At 32.3% G+C, this 22,740-nt stretch overlaps 2 protein-coding genes and 1 pseudogene across 2 annotated transcripts; all 3 read right to left on the bottom strand.

Annotated features, from left to right (window-relative positions):
• Window positions 1–2,580: 2,580 nt before the first annotated feature.
• Window positions 2,581–4,604, bottom strand: LOC100254242 (cytochrome P450 81Q32; the record flags this gene model as incomplete). Its single annotated transcript, XM_059737739.1, has 2 exons — window positions 2,581–3,218; window positions 3,699–4,604. Coding segments are annotated over 2 exons (1,515 nt in total), but the record flags the coding sequence as incomplete, so codon positions are not given.
• A 1,953-nt stretch (window positions 4,605–6,557) lies between these two features.
• On the bottom strand, window positions 6,558–8,557 carry LOC100247305 (cytochrome P450 81Q32-like; annotated as a pseudogene).
• A 5,435-nt stretch (window positions 8,558–13,992) lies between these two features.
• On the bottom strand, window positions 13,993–15,875 carry LOC100249138 (cytochrome P450 81Q32). Its single transcript, XM_002283464.4, has 2 exons — window positions 14,927–15,875; window positions 13,993–14,742 (listed from the first exon to the last, which is right to left on the bottom strand). Exons 1-2 carry the CDS (start codon window positions 15,827–15,829, stop codon window positions 14,131–14,133), a joined length of 1,515 nt encoding a protein of 504 aa, XP_002283500.1. The 5' UTR covers window positions 15,830–15,875; the 3' UTR covers window positions 13,993–14,130.
• Between the last annotated feature and the right edge of the window lie 6,865 nt (window positions 15,876–22,740).

Raw genomic sequence — 22,740 nt, 5'->3', positions numbered from 1 at the left:
AAAAAAAAAAAAACCGGGGTGTGACAAATATTGACAGCCAACCTCGGTTGTCAACACTCAAAAATAGTTTTTTATTTTTATTTTTATTTTTTTTCGTAGTTTCATATGATAATATACTGTGCTTATACTAATCGGAGAGAGTGAAGGGAAGTGTTTTCCTAACCTTTTTTATGCACTCAAAATACCTACATTCCAATAATTGTTTCTTTTCAATAATGAGCTACTTCATGCAATTCATGTTTTTATTTTTAATCGATGTAACCCCCAGTAGCTATTTTCTTCGAGCCTTATTCAAAAAATGGGCCGCTAGGACGTGTGGCAACCGCCCACAGGTGATGTTAACGCTTGCTTAGAAGCACTACAGCGGGTTGTAACTTGTAAGTGACCTTATGCCTTTTTATTTTGTTTCTTCATGCAATGTTACTACTGACAGGAATTTTATACGAATCAATTTTATGTCAAGCGTTGCTCCGTATGACATAAAGTTGCTTTCAATAGTGACTTTCATTGAATAAAAATTTGAACTGTCTTCCTCTTGTTCTTGCATGTCCATCGTTAACTTTGGTGATGATAATGGAAAAGAGATGTTGATCATCTTCATTGCCACCATTATTTCTTTCTGAGAATAGTGAACGATCCAAATAATGTGTGGATTTTTGTTCATTTTAAGTTTAGGTTGCTGATGGCATAGTCAAAATAGTGTTAACAGGTGAGCTGGGTATGATTCATGAATGATTAACAGGTGAGATGGCTCTAAAAGAGTCATAGCCTGAATGAATGGGCACCTAGTACTTGTTATTTATTTGTAAATGGGCTTTTGTTTACCTGCTGATTGATTGATGGATTGAAAAGTCATCGAAAATCTTGACTTGGTGGTGGGAGGCTGGGAGCAGGGGTGATTTCCGCATAAAGACGAATAAATCATTTAGGAGTGTGATAAAGTTCAAATTTAAATACTAAAAAGTTAATAAAAGTAAAAAATATTTAATATTATTTAAATTAAGTTTTGAATTTATATTTTCATCCTTTGATGACAGAAATAACCTAAGTTTTAAAATTATTACAAATTCAACCTTATATTTGTCATATAGAATTCTTTGAAATTAAATTTAAGAATTATACATAATACCTAAATGAAGATAAAGACATATTATTTAAGTGAAGTGGTTAAATTTTTATTTAATAATATAATTTTTTTAATTATGATTACAATTATATTAAAAAAAAAAAGTATTACCCATTTTTTATTTTATAATAATAATTGTTTAATCATCATTATTATAAAGTAAGGATAAATATTTAAAATTTTTCTAAATAGTTACTTTTCATAAATTCACCTGGTCGTTTCTTTTAACTTTAAAATCTTAATTATAAGATAAAAATGAGTTAAACAAAAAATTTATTTATAATTCTATTTCTTTTACATAATAAAAACTTTATTTTAAACGAAATCAAATTTATTTTCAAAAGATTCATATACTTCTCATAAACCATCACCTTTATTACTATATTTGTCATCTTAATTAATATAATTTGATTATAAATAATTTAAATTTATGAATAAATATAATTTAACTTACCTTAAAAGTACCTCATAAATATTTAATAACAATAAAAATTTCAAATTATTTAATTTACTTTTTTATAATATTTTTTTGCTTTTAATAAAAATTGTTTAGGGTATTTATGGTTCTCCCAAAATGATAGAAAAAGGGAAAAATATTAAAAAAAATAAAATCATTTTCTTCTATTTGGCTCTCACGGAAACCAATGTGACAAAAAAAAAAAATAAGAAAGTAACATAAAAAGGTTTTGAAATATTTTTGGGAAATTTTTCATCATAAGGAAATAATCAAAGTTTGAAAAAGTTTACTTATTTAATTTCATTTCTTTCAAATTTTTTATAGATGATAATTTAGTTTTAATCTATTCATGTTTTCTTTTCCTTGTATTTTTTTAATTTATTTTATAAAAATAAATTACGAAGTAAAGGATAAATAAATATAATGTAGTACCTAATTTATTTCATCATAGTATTTATTTTTTTATCAATTTTTTTTTAAATGTTATGGTAATTCTTAGTTTTTTGTTAACCCTTTAACAAAATATTACTTTTTATAAATGAATTAAGTAGCGAATTTATTTGGAATTCTAATTTGATTATATTAAATAACTAAAAAAGATTTTATTTTAAAAGGAAATTTAATTTTAATACAAAATTGATTTAATATAATTCTTACAAATAAACTAAAATAGTTTCATAATTTTAATTTTATTACATGAATCAACTAATAATAAAAATTTTGATTTAAAAGAAAACAAATTTTAGTATAAAATTATTCAATGAAAATTTTTTATTTTACAAAAAAGATAAATATGAAATAAAAATTATAAAATTTCAAAATTTACTATAAAAAGTGGAATATTCTTCGGTCATTTTTTTCTAGATAAAAAGCTTTGGGATGACACAAGCAAAAAATTTTACAAAATCAAAGGTTGAGTGCATTTTTCTTGGACTGTTAAAATAATACATATTTTGGTTCAATAACAAACACATACACAAATATATGACTATAATGCTAACAAAAACCAAACATCGCTTCACTGTTTTAGAACACCTTTCGGATAATAGCACGAGCTTTGCACATGGCTTCCAATGGCTCCATTTTGGGCATGGTAAGTCCTTTCCCTTCAGCCATGTCAACTTCCTTCTCGCTAACCCTCTCCCATTCATAACATTGGATCAATGACCCCAGTGCCAAGCCTACTACTCGATTAGCCAAGCCAACACCGGGGCAAGCCCTTCTTCCCAAGCCAAATGGCAGTAGCTTGTAAGTCTCAGTTCCTCCAATATTTTCAAACCTCTCTGGCTTGACACTTGTAGCATCTTCCCACAACTTAGGGTCTCTGTGAATCGCCCATACATTGGCCAATAATATTGTGTCTCTTGGTATATCAAAGCCTCCTATTTGGCTATTTTCTGAAGACATATGTGGTACCAGAAGCGGGGCTGCTGGAAACAATCTTAAGGTTTCAGAAATGATATTTTGAAGATATTGTAATTTGGGAAAATCTGATTCTTCCATCAAACGATCTTTTCCAACGAGAGCATCCAATTCTACTCTAGCTTTCTTCAAAACGTCTGGATGATTGAGTAGAAGGGACATGGCCCATTCTATTGTCGTTGCAGTAGTGTCAGTTCCAGCAAGAATTAAGTCCTGATTTGTGAAAAATTAAACCAAATGTCACACCAACATTACCATATATAAATGAGTACAAAAAATGTGTAAATTTCATATTCCAAATATACGTGCTTCTCTATTTTTTGTTTTTTGTTTTAACAACCATAGAAAATTAAGGCATCTTATATTTGTTGCATTTATCTCTAATTTCCTCACATTTGCAAAATAGTATAATGAAAATAAAACTATATATGTAGCATTCAAATATCTTAAAATAAAATTTCCTGATTCCCCAATTTTTAATATTGTTGACTTTCTCCACCTGAAGGCCCAGTGGCATATATACGATGCAGTGTTTTTAACAAAAATAGAATCATTTATGCTAAGTGTCTTTTTTCAAAGAAACAAACTTTCAAGTTTAGAGGGGAGAAAAGCATCTTAATAAGATGAAGTAGTTTGCATGCAGTACTAAATACATTCAGTAGTATCCTGGCTGCTATACTGAATTCCACTCACCAGTGCAAGTCCTTTAATGATTTCATCTGTGTAATATTCTGGTTCTGATTTCTGCATTGAAAGCAGATGATCGATCATAGTGTTTTTATTCACTAGACCGGTAGGACTTCGATGCTCGTCGATAAGACCTTGGAAGATCACCTCTTTCATTCTATTGATCTTCACCAACTCCTTCTCATAACCCCCAAAATAAACCCATCTTAGTGAAAGCAAAAAGTTTCCAGGATTCCTTGCCCCAGCCAATTCGAAAATCCCTCTCATTACTTCCCGAAAATGCTTGGCTTCCTCGAAATCCACTGCTTCCCCATAATACCGCTTTCCTGCAACCATTCGCATTATAATATTACATGTTAGCTCTATAAACATTGGTCTCAACTCTACCCTTGCAAAATGATCCCTTGAATTCCGAGACAATTGGCTCAATAGAAGCTTGATTTCATCCCTGCGGATACCCAGAAACATGTTAAGGCGATTTGAAGAGAAGATTTCCAGAGTGCTGAGGCGGCGGAGATTGCGCCAGTGCTCACCATATGGTGCTGAAGCAATAGTGCTGTAGTTGTAGTCTATGTGCTTGCCGAACAAGAAGCAAGGGCGGTTGGCAAAAATGATGTCGTTCTTGGTGAAACATTCTTCAACAGTGGATGGAGAGGATATGATAACAAGAAGACGGGATCCGAAACGGAGGGAGAAGATAGGACCATATTTTTGAGAAAGAGTCTGTAGATGCCAATGAATTGGTTGTTTCAAGAGGAGATGGAGATGACCAAGAATTGGAATAGCAGGCGGGCTTGGTGGGAGGCGGGGATGCGTTCTTCTTTGGAGGAAGACACTGAAAGAAAACAAGAGAAAGAGAAGAGATAGAGATGTGCCTAGCCATGTAGCTTCCATGGTTTTGTTGATGACATATTGATCAAGAGAAAGATGTTATATGCACATGCTATTCAAACTTAACTTAACGTTGACTATTGAAGGTAAGCACTAGAGTACGTAGTGGAAACAACCACATTAATTTTTTTTTTTCTTCACGCAAGCTTATATTCAAAAGCTACTTTACTTGCACATTTTAAATTGTTTTCCTCGTGATCTTATCCATCTTTAACTGTGCCAATGACAAAAATATTTATGGAAATCCAATGAAGGAGATTAGATGTAAGAGATGGCAGTTGTCACGCGTCTTGCCTAACAGGGTTAGGGAACGTTGCGGCCGAATGCCAAATATCATTCATTGAATAATTAGGCAAGGTTTTGGGTGGAATGCCAAGTATCATTCATTCGATCATTATACAAGCTTTATACAATTTTCATACGCCAAAATACATAAAATCTAGCAACAAATCTTATAAAAATAAATGATACCACGTGCAAAAGAACGGACTAAAATATAAATTAGACGCAAGTAATAAAATTAAATTATGCATATAATCTATTATAATTAGTCTTATTTTTTATAGAAGCTATCACAAAATTTATCCAACAAGGTAAGTCGAAGGAATTTGGAGAATGAATGTATATACAATCACTCTATTTAATTTTGAAAAGGCAAACCAATGTTTTGATTTGAATTGATTAATAGATTAGCCCTCTTCTTCAATGATGTTGTGGGAAGTTGGCTACTTAAGAGGCTAACTGATGAAGGAGAAGCTTTGATGTGGTGATCATCTTGACAAAAATGATGGAGTTGGGGAGTTGGGTTTCTTCTTCACCTTCTGCCTTGCTTGTTGATAATGCCTTGCTTGTTTAAATCCTCCTATTTGGCAATTATCTGAAGACATATGTGGTACCAAAACTGGGGCTGCTGGAAATAATCTTAAAGTTTCAGAAATGATACTTTGAAGATATTGTAATTTGGGGAAATCGGATTCTTCCATCAAACAGTCTTTTCTGTCATGAGTGTCCAATTCTACTACTCTAGCTTTCTTCATAACATCAGGATGATTGAGTAGAAGAGACATGGCTCATTCTATTGTTGTTGCAGTAGTCTCAGTACCAACAAGAATTAAGATCTGCATACAATATTTGTAGCTTTGAGAAAAATTAACCCACATGTGACACCAACATTAATATAAATACTCAAAAAAAAAAAAATTGGAAATTTCATACTCCAAATACTAGTTGCGTTTGATATACTTTTTTTTTTTTCACTCTGTAATTCCTCACATCTGCAAAATTGTATTGTCAAAGAAAATAAAACTGAATATGCAGCATTCAAATATCTTGAAAGAAAATTGCTTGATTTCCCAACTTTTGTTGGCTTGCCTCTCTTGCATGCTTAATGGCATATGACCTAATTTTTTTTAAACAAAAATAGAACCATTTATGCTGATCAGTGTCTTTTCTAAGAAGCAAACTGGCCAATTTAGGTTTGAATAGCATTATTCTTTTGGCAAAAGTAGTATATCTTAAAGAGAATCAGTTTGCCTGCAATACTGAAGTTACCAATGAATGCCCTTTTATGATTTCATCTGTGTAATATTCTGGTTCTGATTTTTGCATTGAAAGCAGATGATTGATCATACTGTTTTTATTCACAAGGGCCCGGCTAGGACTTCGATGCTCATCAATAAGACCTCGGAAGATCACCTCTTTCTTTGTTTTGATCTTCACCAACTTCTTCTCCTAACCCCCGAAGTCAACCCACCGTAGTAAAGGAAAAAACTCTCCTGGATTCGATACCCAGCCAATTCAAAAAACCCTCTCATTACTTCATGAAAGTGCTTGGCTTCCTCAAAATCCACATCTTCCCCATAGTACCGCTTTCCTGCAACCATTCTCATTATAATATTACATGTTAGCTCTGTGAACATTAGTCTCAACTCTACCCTTGCAAAATTATCCCTTGAATTCTGAGACAACCGGTGTAGTAAAATCTTGATTTCATCCCTGCGGGTGCCTATAAAAATGTTGAGGCGATTTGGAGAGAAGATTTCCACTGCGCTTAGGCATGGTGATTCCTTTCCCTTCAGCCATGTCAACTTCCTTCTCGCTAACTCTCTCCCACTCATAACACTGAATCAATAACCCCAAAGTCAAACCTATCACTCGATTAGCCAGGCCAGCACCAGGGCAAGCCCTTCTTCCTAAGCCAAATGGCAATAGCTTGTACGCCTCACTTTCCTCATTTTCGAACCTCTCTGGCTTGAAACTTGTAGCATCCTTCCACGACTTAGGGTCTCTGTGAATGGCCCAAGCATTGACCAATAATATTGTGCCTCTTGGTATATCATATCCTCCTATTTGGCAATTGTCTGAAGAAATATGTGGTATCAAAAGTGGGGTTGCCGGAAACAATCTTAAGGTTTCAGAAATGATACTTCGAAGATATTGTAATTTGGGGAAGTCTGATTCTTCCATCAAACGATCTTTTCCAGCATGAGTGTCCAATTCTGCTCTAGCTTTCTTCAGAACATCAGGATGATTGAGTAGAAGAGACATAGCCCATTCTATTGTCGTTGCAGTAGTGTCAGTACCAGCAAAAATTAAGATCTGCGCAATGCAATATTTATAGATTTGAGAAAAATTAAACCACACGTCACACCAACACTAGTCTAAACACTTAAAACAAAAAAAAAAAATTGTGTGAAATTTCATACTCCGAATACTAGTTGCTTTGGATATTCTTCTATTTTTTGTTTTTGTTACAAATATTGAAAACGAAAAGTAGGACATCATTTCTTGTTGCTTTTTCACTCTTTATTTCCTCACACCTGCAAAATTTTGTTATCAATGAAAATAAAACTGAATATGCAGCGCTAAAAGAAAATTGCTTGATTTCCCAACTTTCATTGTTGGCTTGCCTCTCCTGCAGACTTAATGGCATATGAATCATTTATGGTCAGTGTCTTTTCTAAGGAGCGAACCAGCAAGCCAAGGCTTAAATATAATTATTCTTTTTGGCAACCTGTTTTTGAAAGACAAAACGCAGAAGTTCATTCACCAGTGCAAGCCCTTTTATGATTTCGTCTGTGTAATATTCTGGTTCTGATTTTTGCAGTGAAATCAGATGATCGATCATGTTTTTATTCACTAGACCCTGGTCAGGACTTCTATGCTCGTTAATAAGACCTTGGAAGATCACGTCTTTCTCTCTATTGAGCTTCACCAACTTTTTCTCATAACCCCCAAAATCAACCCACCGTAGTAAAGGCAAAAAATCTCCTGGATTTGACGCCCGAGCCAGTTCAAAAATCCCTCTCATTATTTTCTGAAAATGCTTGGCTTCCTCACTATCCACATCTTCCCCATAGTACCTCTTTCCTGTAACCATTCTCATTAGAATATTACATGTTAGCTCTGTAAACATTGGTCTCAACTCTACCCTTGCAAAATTGTCCCTTGAATTCTGAGACAATCGGTGTAGTAAAATCTTGATTTCATCCCTGCGAATGCCTAGAAACATGTTGAGGCGATTTGAGGAGAAGATTTCCAGTGCGCTGAGGCGGCGGAGATTGCGCCAGTGTTCACCATATGATGCTGAAGCAATAGTGGTGTAGTTGTAGCCTATGTACTTGCCAATCAGCCAGCGAGGCCGGTTGGCAAAAATGATGTCGTTCTTGGTGAAACATTCTTCAACAATGGACGGAGAGGATATGATAACAACAGGACTGCATGGATCCGAAGCGAAGGGAAAAGATGGACCATATTTTTTAGAAAGATTCTGTAATTGCCAATGAATGGTGGTTTAAGGAGGAGATGGAGGTGACCAGGAATCGGAATAGCAGGCGGGCTTGGTGGGAGGTGGGGATGTATTCTTCTTCTTTGGAGGAAGATATTGAAAGCAAACAAGAGAAAGAGAATTCATAGAGATGTGCTTAGCCATGTAATTTCCATGGTTGTGTTGATGACAAACATAAGAGAAAGATGGGTTCTGGGTTCAGATCTGAAGGCTGTTAAGAGTCCTGATAAAGCCAAAATTTGTTTATGATATATCTTTGCTTAGGTGTTCTAGATTGTCAACATGCAAAAAAGCATATGTGGTTTTGTTTCGCTTCGTGATCCATGAAATTGTATTTTATTCATTTGTACCAATTATAAAAAGGAAGAATCCCAATTTTCCCTTTTTTATCTTCATTTCTTTTTCTTTTTTCTTTTTGTGTAAATCTCAATGAGCAGTACTATTATCTTCTAGATCTTGCCCATCTTTTGTGAAGAATCTCAATGCCACCAACTGGTTATTAGGCAGTGTAAGCAGTGGAGTTCAGCTCCTCTTCCATAAGCAGATTGCAGCAAGAGCTTTCTTAAATGATAGCATGACGACTTGGCTGCATAGTAGGTCCAATGCTGAAATGTTAAAATTCCTCTGAGGCCCACCAATAATAGAATACATCTGCCATTCCAATTTGTTTGAAATGAGACCTCATTGATGGGGTTTTTTTATTATTTTAGTTGTATGGTAGGTTTGATATTTTAAGTTATGAGTGGAAAAAGATATGAGATGAAGATAATGATCTCATAAATATAATACGAGGTAGAAAGAAATGTAAGGATGTATCAAAAACATTCGATAGAATGAAGGATTTCTTTATTAAGGTGTAGATGAAAGTTGGAATTAATATATATGAGATGTTTCTAACCTAATAATTATATCTAATTTCTATTTGGGTAGAAGGCGAAAGTGGATATTTGAGATTAGATGGATGACACCACTGTTCTCTTTTTCTTTATTTTAACTATTAGGTTGCTGAGGATAGAGCCAATATTAGTTGAACATTTATTTGTAAATGGGTGTAGGTCAAGATGTCACCTCATGCTATCAGATTTACAAAGACCGACGAAATCAGCAATCTTTGTCTACAATTTTTTTAATTAGGTTATTTTAACTTGGCATGATACTTCCAAAACTATACAAATTTTTAAGTTAGGTGTTAATTTATTTTTTCCATTGATGTATACTTCTCGTTGTCTTGACAAGATTTGTCTTCTTTTTTTTTCGTTCCTTACACTGGAATATCCTATTTCACAAAATCTTATTCAATCCTTTTTTTGAAAAAAAAAAAAAATCCTTTAAATGCTATGTCATGGATGGTATCTACCCTTTTTTTTATTTGGGTTGGATGAAAGTCATGGACTTCAGCCCATTACCAAATGTATAAAGTTATTAGCAGTTTGTTTTGATGATTACTCATTGATGGAGTTTTTTATTATTTTAGTTGTATGGTAGGTTTGATATTTTAAGTTATTGGTAGAAAAAGATATGAGATGAAGATAATGATCTCATAAATACAATATGAGGTAGAAAGAAATGTAAGGATGTATCGAAGACATTCGATAGAATGAAGGATTTCTTTATTCAGGGTGTGGAGGAAAGTTGGAATTAATATATATGGGATGTTTCTAACCTAATAATTATATCTAATTTCTATCTGGGTAGAAGGCGAAAGTGGATATCATTATTATATTTGAAATTAGGTGGATGACACCATTGTTCTTTTTTTCTTTATTTTAACTCTTAGGTTACCGATGATAGAGCCAATATTAATAGAACATTTATTTGTTAATGGGTGTAGGTCAAGATGCCAGCTCATGCTATCAAATTTACAAAGATTGACGAAATCAACACTCTCTGTCTACAATTTTTTTAATTAGGTTATTTTAACTTGGCATGATGCTGCCCAAAACTATACAAATTTTTAAGTTGGGTGTTAAATTTTTTTTTTTCATTGATGTATACTTCTCTTTGTCTTGACAAGATTTGTCTTCTTCTTTTTTCGTTCCTTACGCTGGAGTATCCTATTTCACGGAAACTTATTCGATCCTTCTTTTGAAAAAAAAAAAAATTCTTTAAATACCATGTCATGAATAATATCTGCCCTTTTTATGATTTGGGTTGGATGAAAGTCATGGACATCGGCCCATCACCAAATGTATAAAGTTATTAGTCGTTTGTTTTGATGATCACATATTAATTTTTTTTTAAAAAAATCTTTAATTGATTGTTTTGATGATCCATGTTTAATTTGTATATTTAAAAAAAAAATCGTTATGATATCATTAATTAATTATGGTTATGTATAAAGTTGATATATTTTATTTATTGATTGGTGTCTGTTAGGGTTAGGGTTAGGTTTGTTATTTATGGGCATATTCTCACTCAACTTAGGCCCTTGATTATATGAGATAGGTGGGTTAGGTTACTCATTTTGGTCTTCCATGGGGTCTTTTGTGGTTGTTTATTGGTAATGATCATAGATATTAATTAAATGGTATGTCATCCTACACTTTTTTGGAGTGGTTACAGTTAATACTTTGTGTGTTTTATTGGCAAAAATATTACTTTTTCATAACCTTTTCTAAACAAAATTAATTTTGAAGCTTTTCTTAAAAATGTTATCTTAGGTCACTAGGGTTTAAAATTTCTTTTATATGAAAGGAAACGCAACCAATTTTTAACGGTATGCATCTTTTCATTATTTTTTTAAAACATTAATTTCTTTTTTTTGAAACACAAATCAAAGTTCATGGTTCCAAATAAAAATGGAATGATTCTTAAGCTTGAAGAATTTACTAATGTTCACATGAGGTTGAGGATACATAAATTAAACTAGTGTATAGTAAATAGGGATTTGGTGAGCCCTACATACTTTAAATTCTCAAAAGGCTAATGCCACTGTTTGATGTATTTCTAACCATTAAAAACAAATGTTTTAGGGTTTTTCTAAAAAAATTTATATATCTGAAATATGTTTTTACTTCTTAAACTTGTTAATTAAACTTTGTTTGGGCTTAAAATCCTCTTTCAATTAGGAGAACTATGTTTTTACACATGCACCTTGTTTTGGACTTGATTGTGAAAAACTAAGTTATTTCTTTTTCTTTTCTTTTCTTTTCTTTTCTTTTCTTTTTTATATATATTTTTTATTTAATCTAAGCTTCTTAATTACTTTACATTCTTGATTTGTTAAAAATTAATTCCCCAAGTAGGAGAAAAAAATTATTTTTCCACTTACTTACCTATCCTGCAATCAGGGTCTATTTGTCTTATTTTAAAAATCATTCTTATGTGATTATAAAGTAGACATGTTGAATTAATTGTGTGAATTTTGGTAGAATTTTATCATGCTTTTAAATAGGTTAATTATATTTGTTTTTATGTGTTATTGAAATATGCTCTGTCTCTAACCGACTTGCTTATGATTTATTCTGGTATTAATTGGGGAATAGTTTGATGATCAGGTCTTTTGGGTTGTAATCTAAACATATAATATATGTTATTCAATTTTTTTTATGATAAAATTCTATATTTAAGTAATTTTTTCAGATTTATTTTATCTGTTGGCCCACTGTGCTATGTTGATGAATGTTTGGAAAAGTGATGTTGAATTTAATTTAATATGGAATAATTGGTGGTGAATTGAATTGATTTGACACTTGGGTTAAATTTTAGATACTTGGAGAATGATGTACATCTTTTTTTTTTGTTTTGATAAAATATCACTTCTGAGTATTTTTATTTTTTTTGAATTTATGTTGTTTGTATCTCTATTTTTTTAAATAAAATTATTTTTTTAAAAGATGATTTCTTAAATAAATAAATAAAATCTTAAAACAAAAATCATCCTTGAGGAGACGATTTTAGTTTTCTCCAAAAGATAAAAAAATACAATTATGCTGAAATAATTTCTTACAAAGACGTTTCTTATTTTTAATCATATTTTAAACTAATAATATATATATTTTTGACAATACAATTTTTTCAAAAAGAAAAAATAATAATTCTAAAAAACAATGTAGTAATGCTAATATGGTTTGAGACTATATTTTTATAACAATAAAATTATTTAAAATATATGTATTATAAAATTATTCAATTTTATGTACTAGATTCAATATATAAATAATAATAATTAATTATTGTGGATATGTTATTTATAAATATTAATATTATCAATTAATTGTTAGATATTATTTCTAAATAATAATATTTATAAAAATATAATTATTTTAATCATGGATATATTGAAAATTAGATATTCGTATTCTCATGCATCTATAAGTACTTAATTTATAAAATTTAAATTGTTTTCAAAATATTTTAGATATCATTTAAATATAGTTTTATTGTTATTCTAATAATAAAGTTCAGGGGAATATTTTGATTTAGAAATAACCAATAATGTTAAAATCAGCATGATTTAAATACATGAGATTCATTATTTACCATTCTTTGACCTTGTCATATCCTCACTTAACACTATTTCATAGTTAATAGTGGTGAGTTTTTTGCTTAGTTGAGAAATAGTAAAGAGTTTTAAAATTCTTTTTCATGAAAGAAAAAGAAAAAAAATATGGAGAAAAAATAATGTTGGTTATTCATACCTCTTAATTCATTTTCATGATCATTAATAAATTCGATCCTCCTATCCAATAGGCATAGGCAATTATACCAGGTAACGTAAATCTTTTATCATTTTTATTTTCTTTATTTTTCAAAATGCATTTGGGCATTGTGATCTTTTTAGCAAGTGGTATTAGAGTCGTAATGTGAAAACCATAGAAAAATTATTTTAAAGATGATGTTGGTATAAAATATGATAGTAAGTCATTTGATGGGAAAAAAATCATTTCAGTATTTGGCAAAATATGGTTATAGATATTTTGGTGTATTTTGGTGCAACAAGGACTGTTTAAAGCGTTACAAGATAAGAAACCAAAGAGCATGGTGAATGAATAATGGGAAGAATTAAAGCAAAAGCAGTAAATGTTATTTGTTTAAGTCTAACTCTTCAACTAAAATATAGTGTTTTGAATGAAAGATCTCCTTCTAATTTATGGCAAAAATGAGAAAAAAAACCTTATATTTTGAAATCTTTAACAAATAGATTATATTTGAAGAAGTAATTATATGAGTTCAAAATGGATGAAAGAACAAATCTTAAGTATCATATAAATAAATCTAAGAATAGCATAACTCATTTATTGAGAATAAAAGTTGAGATTAAAGGTGAAGATAAAATTATTATTTTATTGACAGCCCTGCCAAAATCACATGAGACAGGTGGCTACACTTTCAATAAGAAAGACAATAATCGATTATGAATGAGGTGTAAACAATTCTTTTTAATACAAAAAATATTAAGCAATCAGAGAGTTTGTCTTATATTGAGTAAACTCTTGTGATAAAGAGGTATTCAAAAGTTAATCAAACACCTTTTTTTTTTTATAGGAAATGTATCAAACAGCCAAGGCTGTCCTTGAAAGTCTAAGCCTGAAGCGCCGCCACCCTCAATGAGTGGAGGCGGCCTGTTTAACACAGATTCTGATAAATTGATTTTAGTAGCGGTGAGGGTAATCGAGAAAATTAAGAAAATTAAGAAATCTGCTTATTGCATATGATACATATTTATAACGGGGACGATACTCGAAATGCATCAGAGAATGCTTATTGCATCAATACAAGCAAAACAGCAGAGTACTAATACCAACTAAATATTGTTTTCTAGTTCAAGTGAACCTCGTTTATAATCTCACGTGCCTTACACATGGCTTCCAATGGCTGCAGTTTGGGCATGGTCAGCCCTTTCCCTTCAATGGTGTCAATAGCGGTGTTGCTAATCTTCTTCCAGTCATAGCACTGAATCAACGACCCCAAAGCCAAACCCACCACTCGCTGAGCTAGGCCAGCTCCAGGACAGGCTCTTCTTCCTATTCCAAATGGTACTAGTTTGTAATTCTCACGTTCTCCATTTTCAAACCTTTCAGGTTTGAAACTTGTAGGATCTTCCCACACCTGAGGGTCTCTGTGAAGGGCCCATACATTTACCAGTAATAATGTGCCTCGTGGTATATCAAAACCCCCTATTTGACAGTCATCTGAGGACATATGGGGCAGTAACAGAGGGGCCACAGGAAATACTCTCAAAGTCTCAGAAATGATACTTCGAAGGTACCGCAGTTTGGGAAGATCAGATTCTTCTATCAAGCGGTCCTTTCCAACGTGCATATCCAACTCTGCTTTAGCTTTCTCCAAAACATCCGGATGATTGAGGAGAAGGGTCATTGCCCATTCCATTGTTGCTGCTGAAGTGTCGGTTCCAGCAAGAATTAAGACCTGTATTGAAGAATTTGTGAGATGAAAAAAGAAGTAAAAAAAACCCGCAAAAAACCAACATTATACACTTCAAAAACCAAGTTTCCCACTACAAGTATTAAACTGCACTTTTATTTTTGTTTTCTGTGAAATTTTAGAATAAACTTTGAAAATACAGCAGATACGAAAACAGCGCGTCACTCACCTGTACAAGCCCTTTAATAATGTCATCTGTGTAGTACTCTGGTTCTGTTTTTTGCAAGGATAACAGATGGTCGATCATAGAATTATTATCCACCGAACCCTTGTCATTACCACTTCTATGCTCATCAATCAAACCCTGCAAGATCGCCCTTGTCTCTCTCACGATCTTCTTTAGCTTCTTCTCATGATATCCGAGCCCAATCCATCGCAATATGGGCAAAAAATCTGCTGGATTTGATGATGCCCCGCCCAGTATGAAAAGCTGGCTGATAATCTCCCGAAAACGTTTAGCCTCCGTATATTCCACGTCTTCTCCGTAGTATCTCTTTCCTGCAACCATCCTCGTTATAATATTAAAGGTTAGCTCTGTAAGCATGGGTCTCATCTCTACCTTTGCAAAACCCTCCCTCGAATCTCGAGCCAGTCGGAGGAGTAGACGCTTGACTTCATCCCTGCGGATGCCTAGAAACATGTTGAGGCGATTGGAGGAGAAGATTTCCAGGGCGCTGAGGCGACGGAGGTTGCGCCAGTGGTCGCCGTATGATGCCGCGCCAATGGTGGTGTAGTTGTACCCCACGTACTTGCCGGACGCAAAGCGAGGGCGGTTGGCCAAGACGACGTCGTTCTTGGTGAAGCATTCTTCGACGGCGGAGGGAGAGGAAACGATGACCGCGAGCTGGGATCCTAATCGGAGGGAGAAGATTGGACCGTACTTTTGTGAAAGGAGTTGTAGAGATCGATGAACCGGTTGTTTGAGGAGGTGGAGATGACCTATAATCGGAACTGCAGGCGGGCTGGGTGGGAGATTCCCATATCTTCGTCTTCTTGGGAAGAAGATTCCGAAAGCAAGCAAGAGAAACACGAAGAGAAGAGAGAGCGATGTGTGAAGGGAAGACACATCCATGGGAGTGACACTGAAGAAGTGAAAGGAAAGGTAGGCTTAGATACAAGTGCATTCCCTGGTTATTTATGCTTTATTTATAGAATGATCAACAAGGAAGAGGACAAAGTTTTTTACCTGATCATGTTTCAATTTTAATGATTTCATTGCTTACCTTAATAATATTTGAATTATCTACATTAATTCAAATATATTTTCTCTAATTATAACTCCAAAACCCAATTCACATTTATGTAAATATTCACTCAAATAAATTTTTTAAATTAATATTAAAAATAAAAATTTATGATTTGATGTTGTTAATTACTATAATAGAAAATTTTAAAAATAATAAATTAACCATTTAAATAAATAATCAATACATCCAAATATGTGTCACATACAACCCATAAGTATTTCATAAAACTTTACATAAAATATTTCTAACATTTCTTAGCAACCAAATATAATTTAAAACTTTAATTACTATATAATTGCTAATTATTTTATATCATTAAATTTTTTGTTATTATAATGTGATCTGATATTTTAGGATATTTAAAAGTATGTTAAATTACTTATTTTTTATTTCAAATATCTTTATCTTAATTATATAAAACAAGAAAAATAAATAATTAATATTTTTACAAAAATAAAGCTGATTTATTTAGTGTGTAATAATATTTTGAAATATCAATAAATAAATAAATAAAAACAAGCTCAGTGTTTAAATTTTAAAACAATAAAATATTTATAATGATTAATTAATGAGCTTAAGTTGTATTTAACCTTAAAGCAAATTATAGTACCAAAAAAGTACAAAAACCACCCACTATCTCTCATCCGACTTCTTTGACTCCATCCTCCCTTTCTGCCTGCCTCAATTGTCCACGAATGAAATTATGAAAGGAAAGAAAAAACAGCTACTACGATTGGAGAAGGGGTCCAAAAAAAATGATGTCATGCATGAGGTTGACCTACGAATGATGTCAGGCACGACGCGAAATGTGGAAGAATTAAAAACTTCTTGTAATTCTTAATAATAAAAACCTTTCCACGCTCACAAAATCCAAAGTCCAAACACGTTGAATAATCTTTTAATTGTCTAATAATAAATTGTCTTCTTAAGAATCATACTATTTTCTAATAAGGGATTTTAATTGTTTTCGTTATTTATTGGAAATTAATTGAAAAATAGCTACATAAAATAAAAAATATTGAAAATTTATTTGAGTTAAATATATCTTATTCTATCAACCTTTTAATTTATTTTATATTTTATTTCCTCACATTTAATATTATAAATTGATATTACAAAGGAACCAACCTTATAGTCTCATAAACTAATTTGGTATCATTTTTAAAACATTAGAATGAGTTAATGTCTCATTACTATATATCATGTTAGTTAGCTATTCAAAATGACTTGACTATAGTTGGCCAAGTGAATATTCTAATCAAGAACTTTACTCCAATTAAGTTCTTTATAAATAAAACCCAACTGCAATAAAGTTCAAGTGAATATTTTGAGTTAGAATCGACCAACAATGTTGAAATCAATATAGTTTTAAATATTTGAGATTCATTGTATGCCATCATATGAGATTCATTGTATGCCATCATTTGACCTTTGTTATATTGGCTCTTAATACTATTTTATATTTAATAGTAGAGAGTTTTTTGTTTGGTTTGGTAATAGTAAAGTAAGGGTTTTAGAAATCTTTGTCATCAAAAGAAAAAAATAAGAAGAAAAAATAATATTGGTCATTTATATATCTTAATTCATTTTCATGACCATTAATAAAGAGGGGATGAGAGAACTTTAACATTTTTTTATTGTAAGGAATAAAGAAAAGAAAAAAAAGGTAAGATGAAAATAGTGAGAAATCCTTATGTTGGAGAAAAATAAAAAAACAGAAGGGTATTTTTTTCTATAAGGTTGTGTTTTATGTTTTTTTTTTTTTAATGAGTTATTTATACAAATAGAGTTGTTATTTCAACCTCTTACCCAAATAACCTTAGTGGATTCTTTTCTCAAGTAATAATTTCCTACATGATTACTCTATTTTTAACCCTTCTTTAAGACATTTGTACGGTTGAGTAGAAAAAACTTGCTCATATTATTTTTTATTTACTTTTTATTTTTTAAAAAAATTATTAATAATAAGATTCATGTTTGACCATGTTATTTTACATAATATTTTTAGACAATAAAAAAATGAGTGAAGAGTCAAAACATATAGACAAAGCTTAAATGAGTTTTGGTTAAAGAAAGGTTAGGAAAGTTTGAAAATATGAAATTTAAAGTACATTTAGAAATGATTTCGATTAAAGCACTTTTATCTACAATATTTTATAAAAGTATTTTCGAAAAATCATGCATCAAGTTATTTTCCTTTAATCAACTCAAGTAATTTTTTAGACTGTTAAAAGAGAATTTGAAAAGTTTATCAAATACCTAATTTTGTATAGGATGCGTTTCCAAGTATAGTGACTACTTTTAACTCTCTCAAAATCAATCCCAAACCCATTGTTAGTTTTGCCTTATCTCTCTCTTTTTATATGTATACACCACTAAATCAATGATTCAGACCACAATGACAACCCATAACATTGTTTCAAATAGTCAATTGTATCCTTGAAAGTCTAAGTTTGAAGCGCCGCCACCATCAATGAGGCAATGGAGGCGGCCTCTTTTTTTATGATGGTGTGAGGAAGGCCTCTCCTCAAACCAAAGTGTTGCGAGTTGGTTGCATGGAAGGCCAAATGCTGAAAAAGAACTCATATAGTAAGAATGGTTGATATAATAGTCTTAACGAGAATGGTAGTGTTGAGTTTCTTTTACAACTTCTGTCATTCTTGTTCAATCTTGCTCCATCCCTTCGCTAAAACTGTAACATATGTAAACCACAATCCTCTATTTTGTAGGTAGAAATAGTCATATGCATGTTTTGAAGTAGCTCACATCAGGTTTACATTAAGATTACTATGAGACTCTCTTAATATATTGAGTATATGCTATTCAATTTTTACTGATGCAGGTAGGCTTCAGCAGTCTGAGGACAATCTTTAGAAATAGAAACAATACATGATGTACCATGTATGCTCTATATCACGCGTGTATATATATATATATATATATTAAGATATATATTAAGAGGTGTTTTGACAATTTTTTCTTCCAAAAATAGTCTTATTATTTCTATTATATGTGATTATATCCTCTCATTATTATATCTAATTAATTCAAATGGTGTTTGTTTTTTCCAATGACAACCTATGCTTTATAAAAATTATTTTAATCTATCTTATATATAAAAATACGAAGTGTTTGTCCACTTTTTTTCCTAAAATAGTATTATCATTTCTATTATATGTGTTTATATTTTATCATTATTATATATAATTAATTCAAATGATATTTGTTTTTTCCAATAACAACCACTTTTTGTAAAAATTATTATAATTCATATTATATACAGAAATACCAAGTATTTGTCCACTTTTATTTTCTTAAAATAGTATTATCATTTCTATTACATGTTCTCATATCTCATCATTATTATATGTAATTTTCCTATAGTCTATTTTCTTGCACATAAAACTCTGGAATTAATGACCCCACAGCCAAATCCACACTATGGTTTGGTAGGTCAATCCCAGGACACGCCCTCCTTCCCACTCCAAAGAGCAGTAGTTTGGATGTATCTCTTTCCCTATTCTCAAACCTCTACAGCTTAAAACTTTCGAGGTCATTCCACAAGCTTTAATGATGTCATCTGTGTAGTATTCTAGTTCTGATTTTTGCAATGATAATAGATGGTCGATCATAGTATTATTACCCACTAAACCATTTTTATTGTATGCTCATTAATCAAAACCTTGCAAGATCGCATCTAACACTATACTATTTGCCATGCATCTTCCTCTCATAACCTCCATAATCTATCCATCGCAACAGAGGCAAAAAAATCTATTGGATTTGATGTTGCGCCCAATTCAAAGATCTTCCCTATAATATCTTGGAAATGCCTCGCCTCCTCAACGTGCAGGTCTTCACCATAGTAGCGCTTTCCTGCAATCATCCTCATTATAATATTAAATATTAGCAGCAACTCTACCTTCACAAAATTACCCCTGGAATCCCAAGACAAACGATGAATAAATGACTGATTTCATCGTTACGGTTGCCTTAGAACATGCGAAGGTGATTGGAAGAGAATACTTCAAGTGTGCTGACGAGGCGGAGGAGGGTGCGCCAGTGTTCCAGCCAATTCGAAAATCCCTCTCATTACTTCCCGAAAAAGTTTGGCTTCCTCGAAATCCACTGCTTCCCCATAATACCGATTTCCTGCAACCATTCGCATTATAATATTACATGTTAGCTCTATAAACATTGGTCTCAACTCTACCCTTGCAAAATGATCCCTTGAATTCAGAGACAATTGGCGCAATAGAAGCTTGATTTCATCCCAGCGGATACCCAGAAACATGTTAAGGCGATTTGTGGAGAAGATTTCCAGTGTGCTGAGGCGGCGGCGGAGATTGCTCCAGTGTTCACCATATGGTGCTGAAGCAATGGTAGTGTAGTTGTAGTCTTGCCGAACAAGAAGCAAGGGCGGTTGGCAAAAATGATGTCGCTCTTGGTGAAACATTCTTCAACAGTGGATGGAGAGGATATGATAACAAGAAGACGGGATCCGAAACGGAGGGAGAAGATAGGACCATATTTTTGAGAAAGAGTCTGTAGATGCCGATGAATTGGTTGTTTCAAGAGGAGATGGAGATGACTAAGAATTGGAATAGCAGGCGGGCTTGGTGGGAGGCGGGGATGTGTTCTTCTTTGTGGAGGAAGACACTGAAAGCAAACAAGAGAAAGAGAAGAGATAGAGATGTACTTAGCCATGTAGCTTCCATGGTTTTGTTGATGACATATTGATCAAGAGAAAGATGGGTTCTATGCATATGCTATTCAAACTTAACTTAATGTTGACTATTGAAGGTAAGCACTGGAGTACGTAGTGGAAACAACCACCTTAATTTTTTTTTCTCACGCAAGCTTATATTCAAAAGCTACTTTACTTGAACATTTTAAATTGTTTTCCTCGTGATCGTATCCATCTTTAACTGTGCCAATGACAAAAATATTTATGGAAATCCAATGAAGGAGATTAGATGTAAAGGATGGCAGTTGTTATTCCTTGTCACGCGTCTTGCCTAACAGGGTTCGGGAACGTTGCGGCCGAATGCCAAATATCATTCATTGAATAATTAGGCAAGGTTTTCGGTGGAATGCCAAGTGTCATTCATTCGATCATTATACAAGCTTTATACAATTTTCATATGCCAAAATAAATAAAATCTAGCAACAAATCTTATAAAAATAAATGATACCACATGCAAAAGAACGGACTAAAATATAAATTAGACGCAAGTAATGAAATTAAATTATGCATATAATCTATTATAATTAGTCTTATTTTTTGATAGAAGCTATCACAAAATTTATCCAACAAGGGAAGTCAAAGGAATTTGGAGAATGAATGCATATACAATCACTCTATTTAATTTTGAAAAGGCAAACCAATGTTTTGATTTGAATTGATTAATAGATTAGCCCTCTTCTTTAATGATGTTGTGGCAAGTTGGCTACTTAAGAGGCCAACTGCTGAAGGAGAAGCTTTGATGTGGTGATCATCTTGACAAAAATGATGGAGTTGGGGAGTTGGGTTTCTTCTTCACCTTCTGCCTTGCTTGTTGATAATGCCTTGCTTGTTTAAATCCTCCTATTTGGCAATTATCTGAAGACATATGTGGTACCAAAACTGGGGCTGCTGGAAATAATCTTAAAGTTTCAGAAATGATACTTTGAAGATATTGTAATTTGGGGAAATCGGATTCTTCCATCAAACAGTCTTTTCTGTCATGAGTGTCCAATTCTACTACTCTAGTTTTCTTCATAACATCAGGATGATTGAGTAGAAGAGACATGGCCCATTCTATTGTTGTTGCAGTAATCTCAGTACCAACAAGAATTAAGATCTGCATACAATATTTGTAGCTTTGAGAAAAATTAAACCACATGTGACACCAACATTAATATAAATACTCAAAAAACAAAAAAAAAAAAATTGGAAATTTCATACTCCAAATACTAGTTGCGTTTGATATACCATTAATATGCAGCATTCTATCCATATACGTTCTGATCGCCAACTCATACTAGATCCAGTTGTATTTTATTGTAATTGAGAGAATAACCCATATAGGAATACATTTTACTTTACTCTTTTTGTTTACGAAGTAACTCTCATCAACTAGCACTATTCTGATGTGAACCTTTAGGCGTAATTCATCGAATTGGTTAAATCTAAAATAATAACATCCCCCTCATATGATCCCCTATAGATATCTACATACATATAGATTTCCATTTCAAACAGAAACTACAAGATATAAAAGAATACGCCAATCCTAAGGATCCATAGGATTAATTGTGGATCTAACACAACAATAGAAAATTTGAGTTGTTTAGTCTTAGATTTTGTATTGTATATCTAGATAAGTATGTATCTATCCAAAATATATACATACAATAGTCTTTTTGTATTCGGGTCAATCCTTTTTTTTTAGTAAAAGATTGGGCCGAGTTTAATTGCAATTCAATTTAGGAAACGAACAATAATTACTGGATTACAAAGTATCCATTGCTGGGAATTCAAATTAGATTTCCTTCCTTAATTACTTCACAAGCAGCAGCTAGTTCAGGACTCCATTTGCTAGCTGCATGGATAATTTCATTACCCTCATGAGCAAGATCACGTCCCTCATTACGAGCTTGTACACATGCTTCAAGAGCTACTTGATTAGCTACGGCACCCGGTGCATTTCCCCAAGGGTGTCCTAAAGTTCCTCCACCGAACTGTAGTATGGAA

This window comes from Vitis vinifera, chromosome 7 (genome assembly GCF_030704535.1).
Source record: "Vitis vinifera cultivar Pinot Noir 40024 chromosome 7, ASM3070453v1".
NCBI lineage: Eukaryota > Viridiplantae > Streptophyta > Magnoliopsida > Vitales > Vitaceae > Vitis > Vitis vinifera.
This window is presented reverse-complemented; position numbering and strand designations above follow the sequence as displayed.

What these genes read in the sequence shown, in the direction of transcription:
- LOC100249138 (XM_002283464.4), bottom strand. Translation starts at nt 15,829, where the DNA reads ATGGATGTGTCTTCCCTTCACACATCGCTCTCTCTTCTCTTCGTGTTT. An exon ending in TTATTAAAGGGCTTGTACAG is followed by an intron (nt 14,743 to 14,926) that starts GTGAGTGACGCG and finishes TCTTCAATACAG; the next exon opens with GTCTTAATTCTTGCTGGAAC.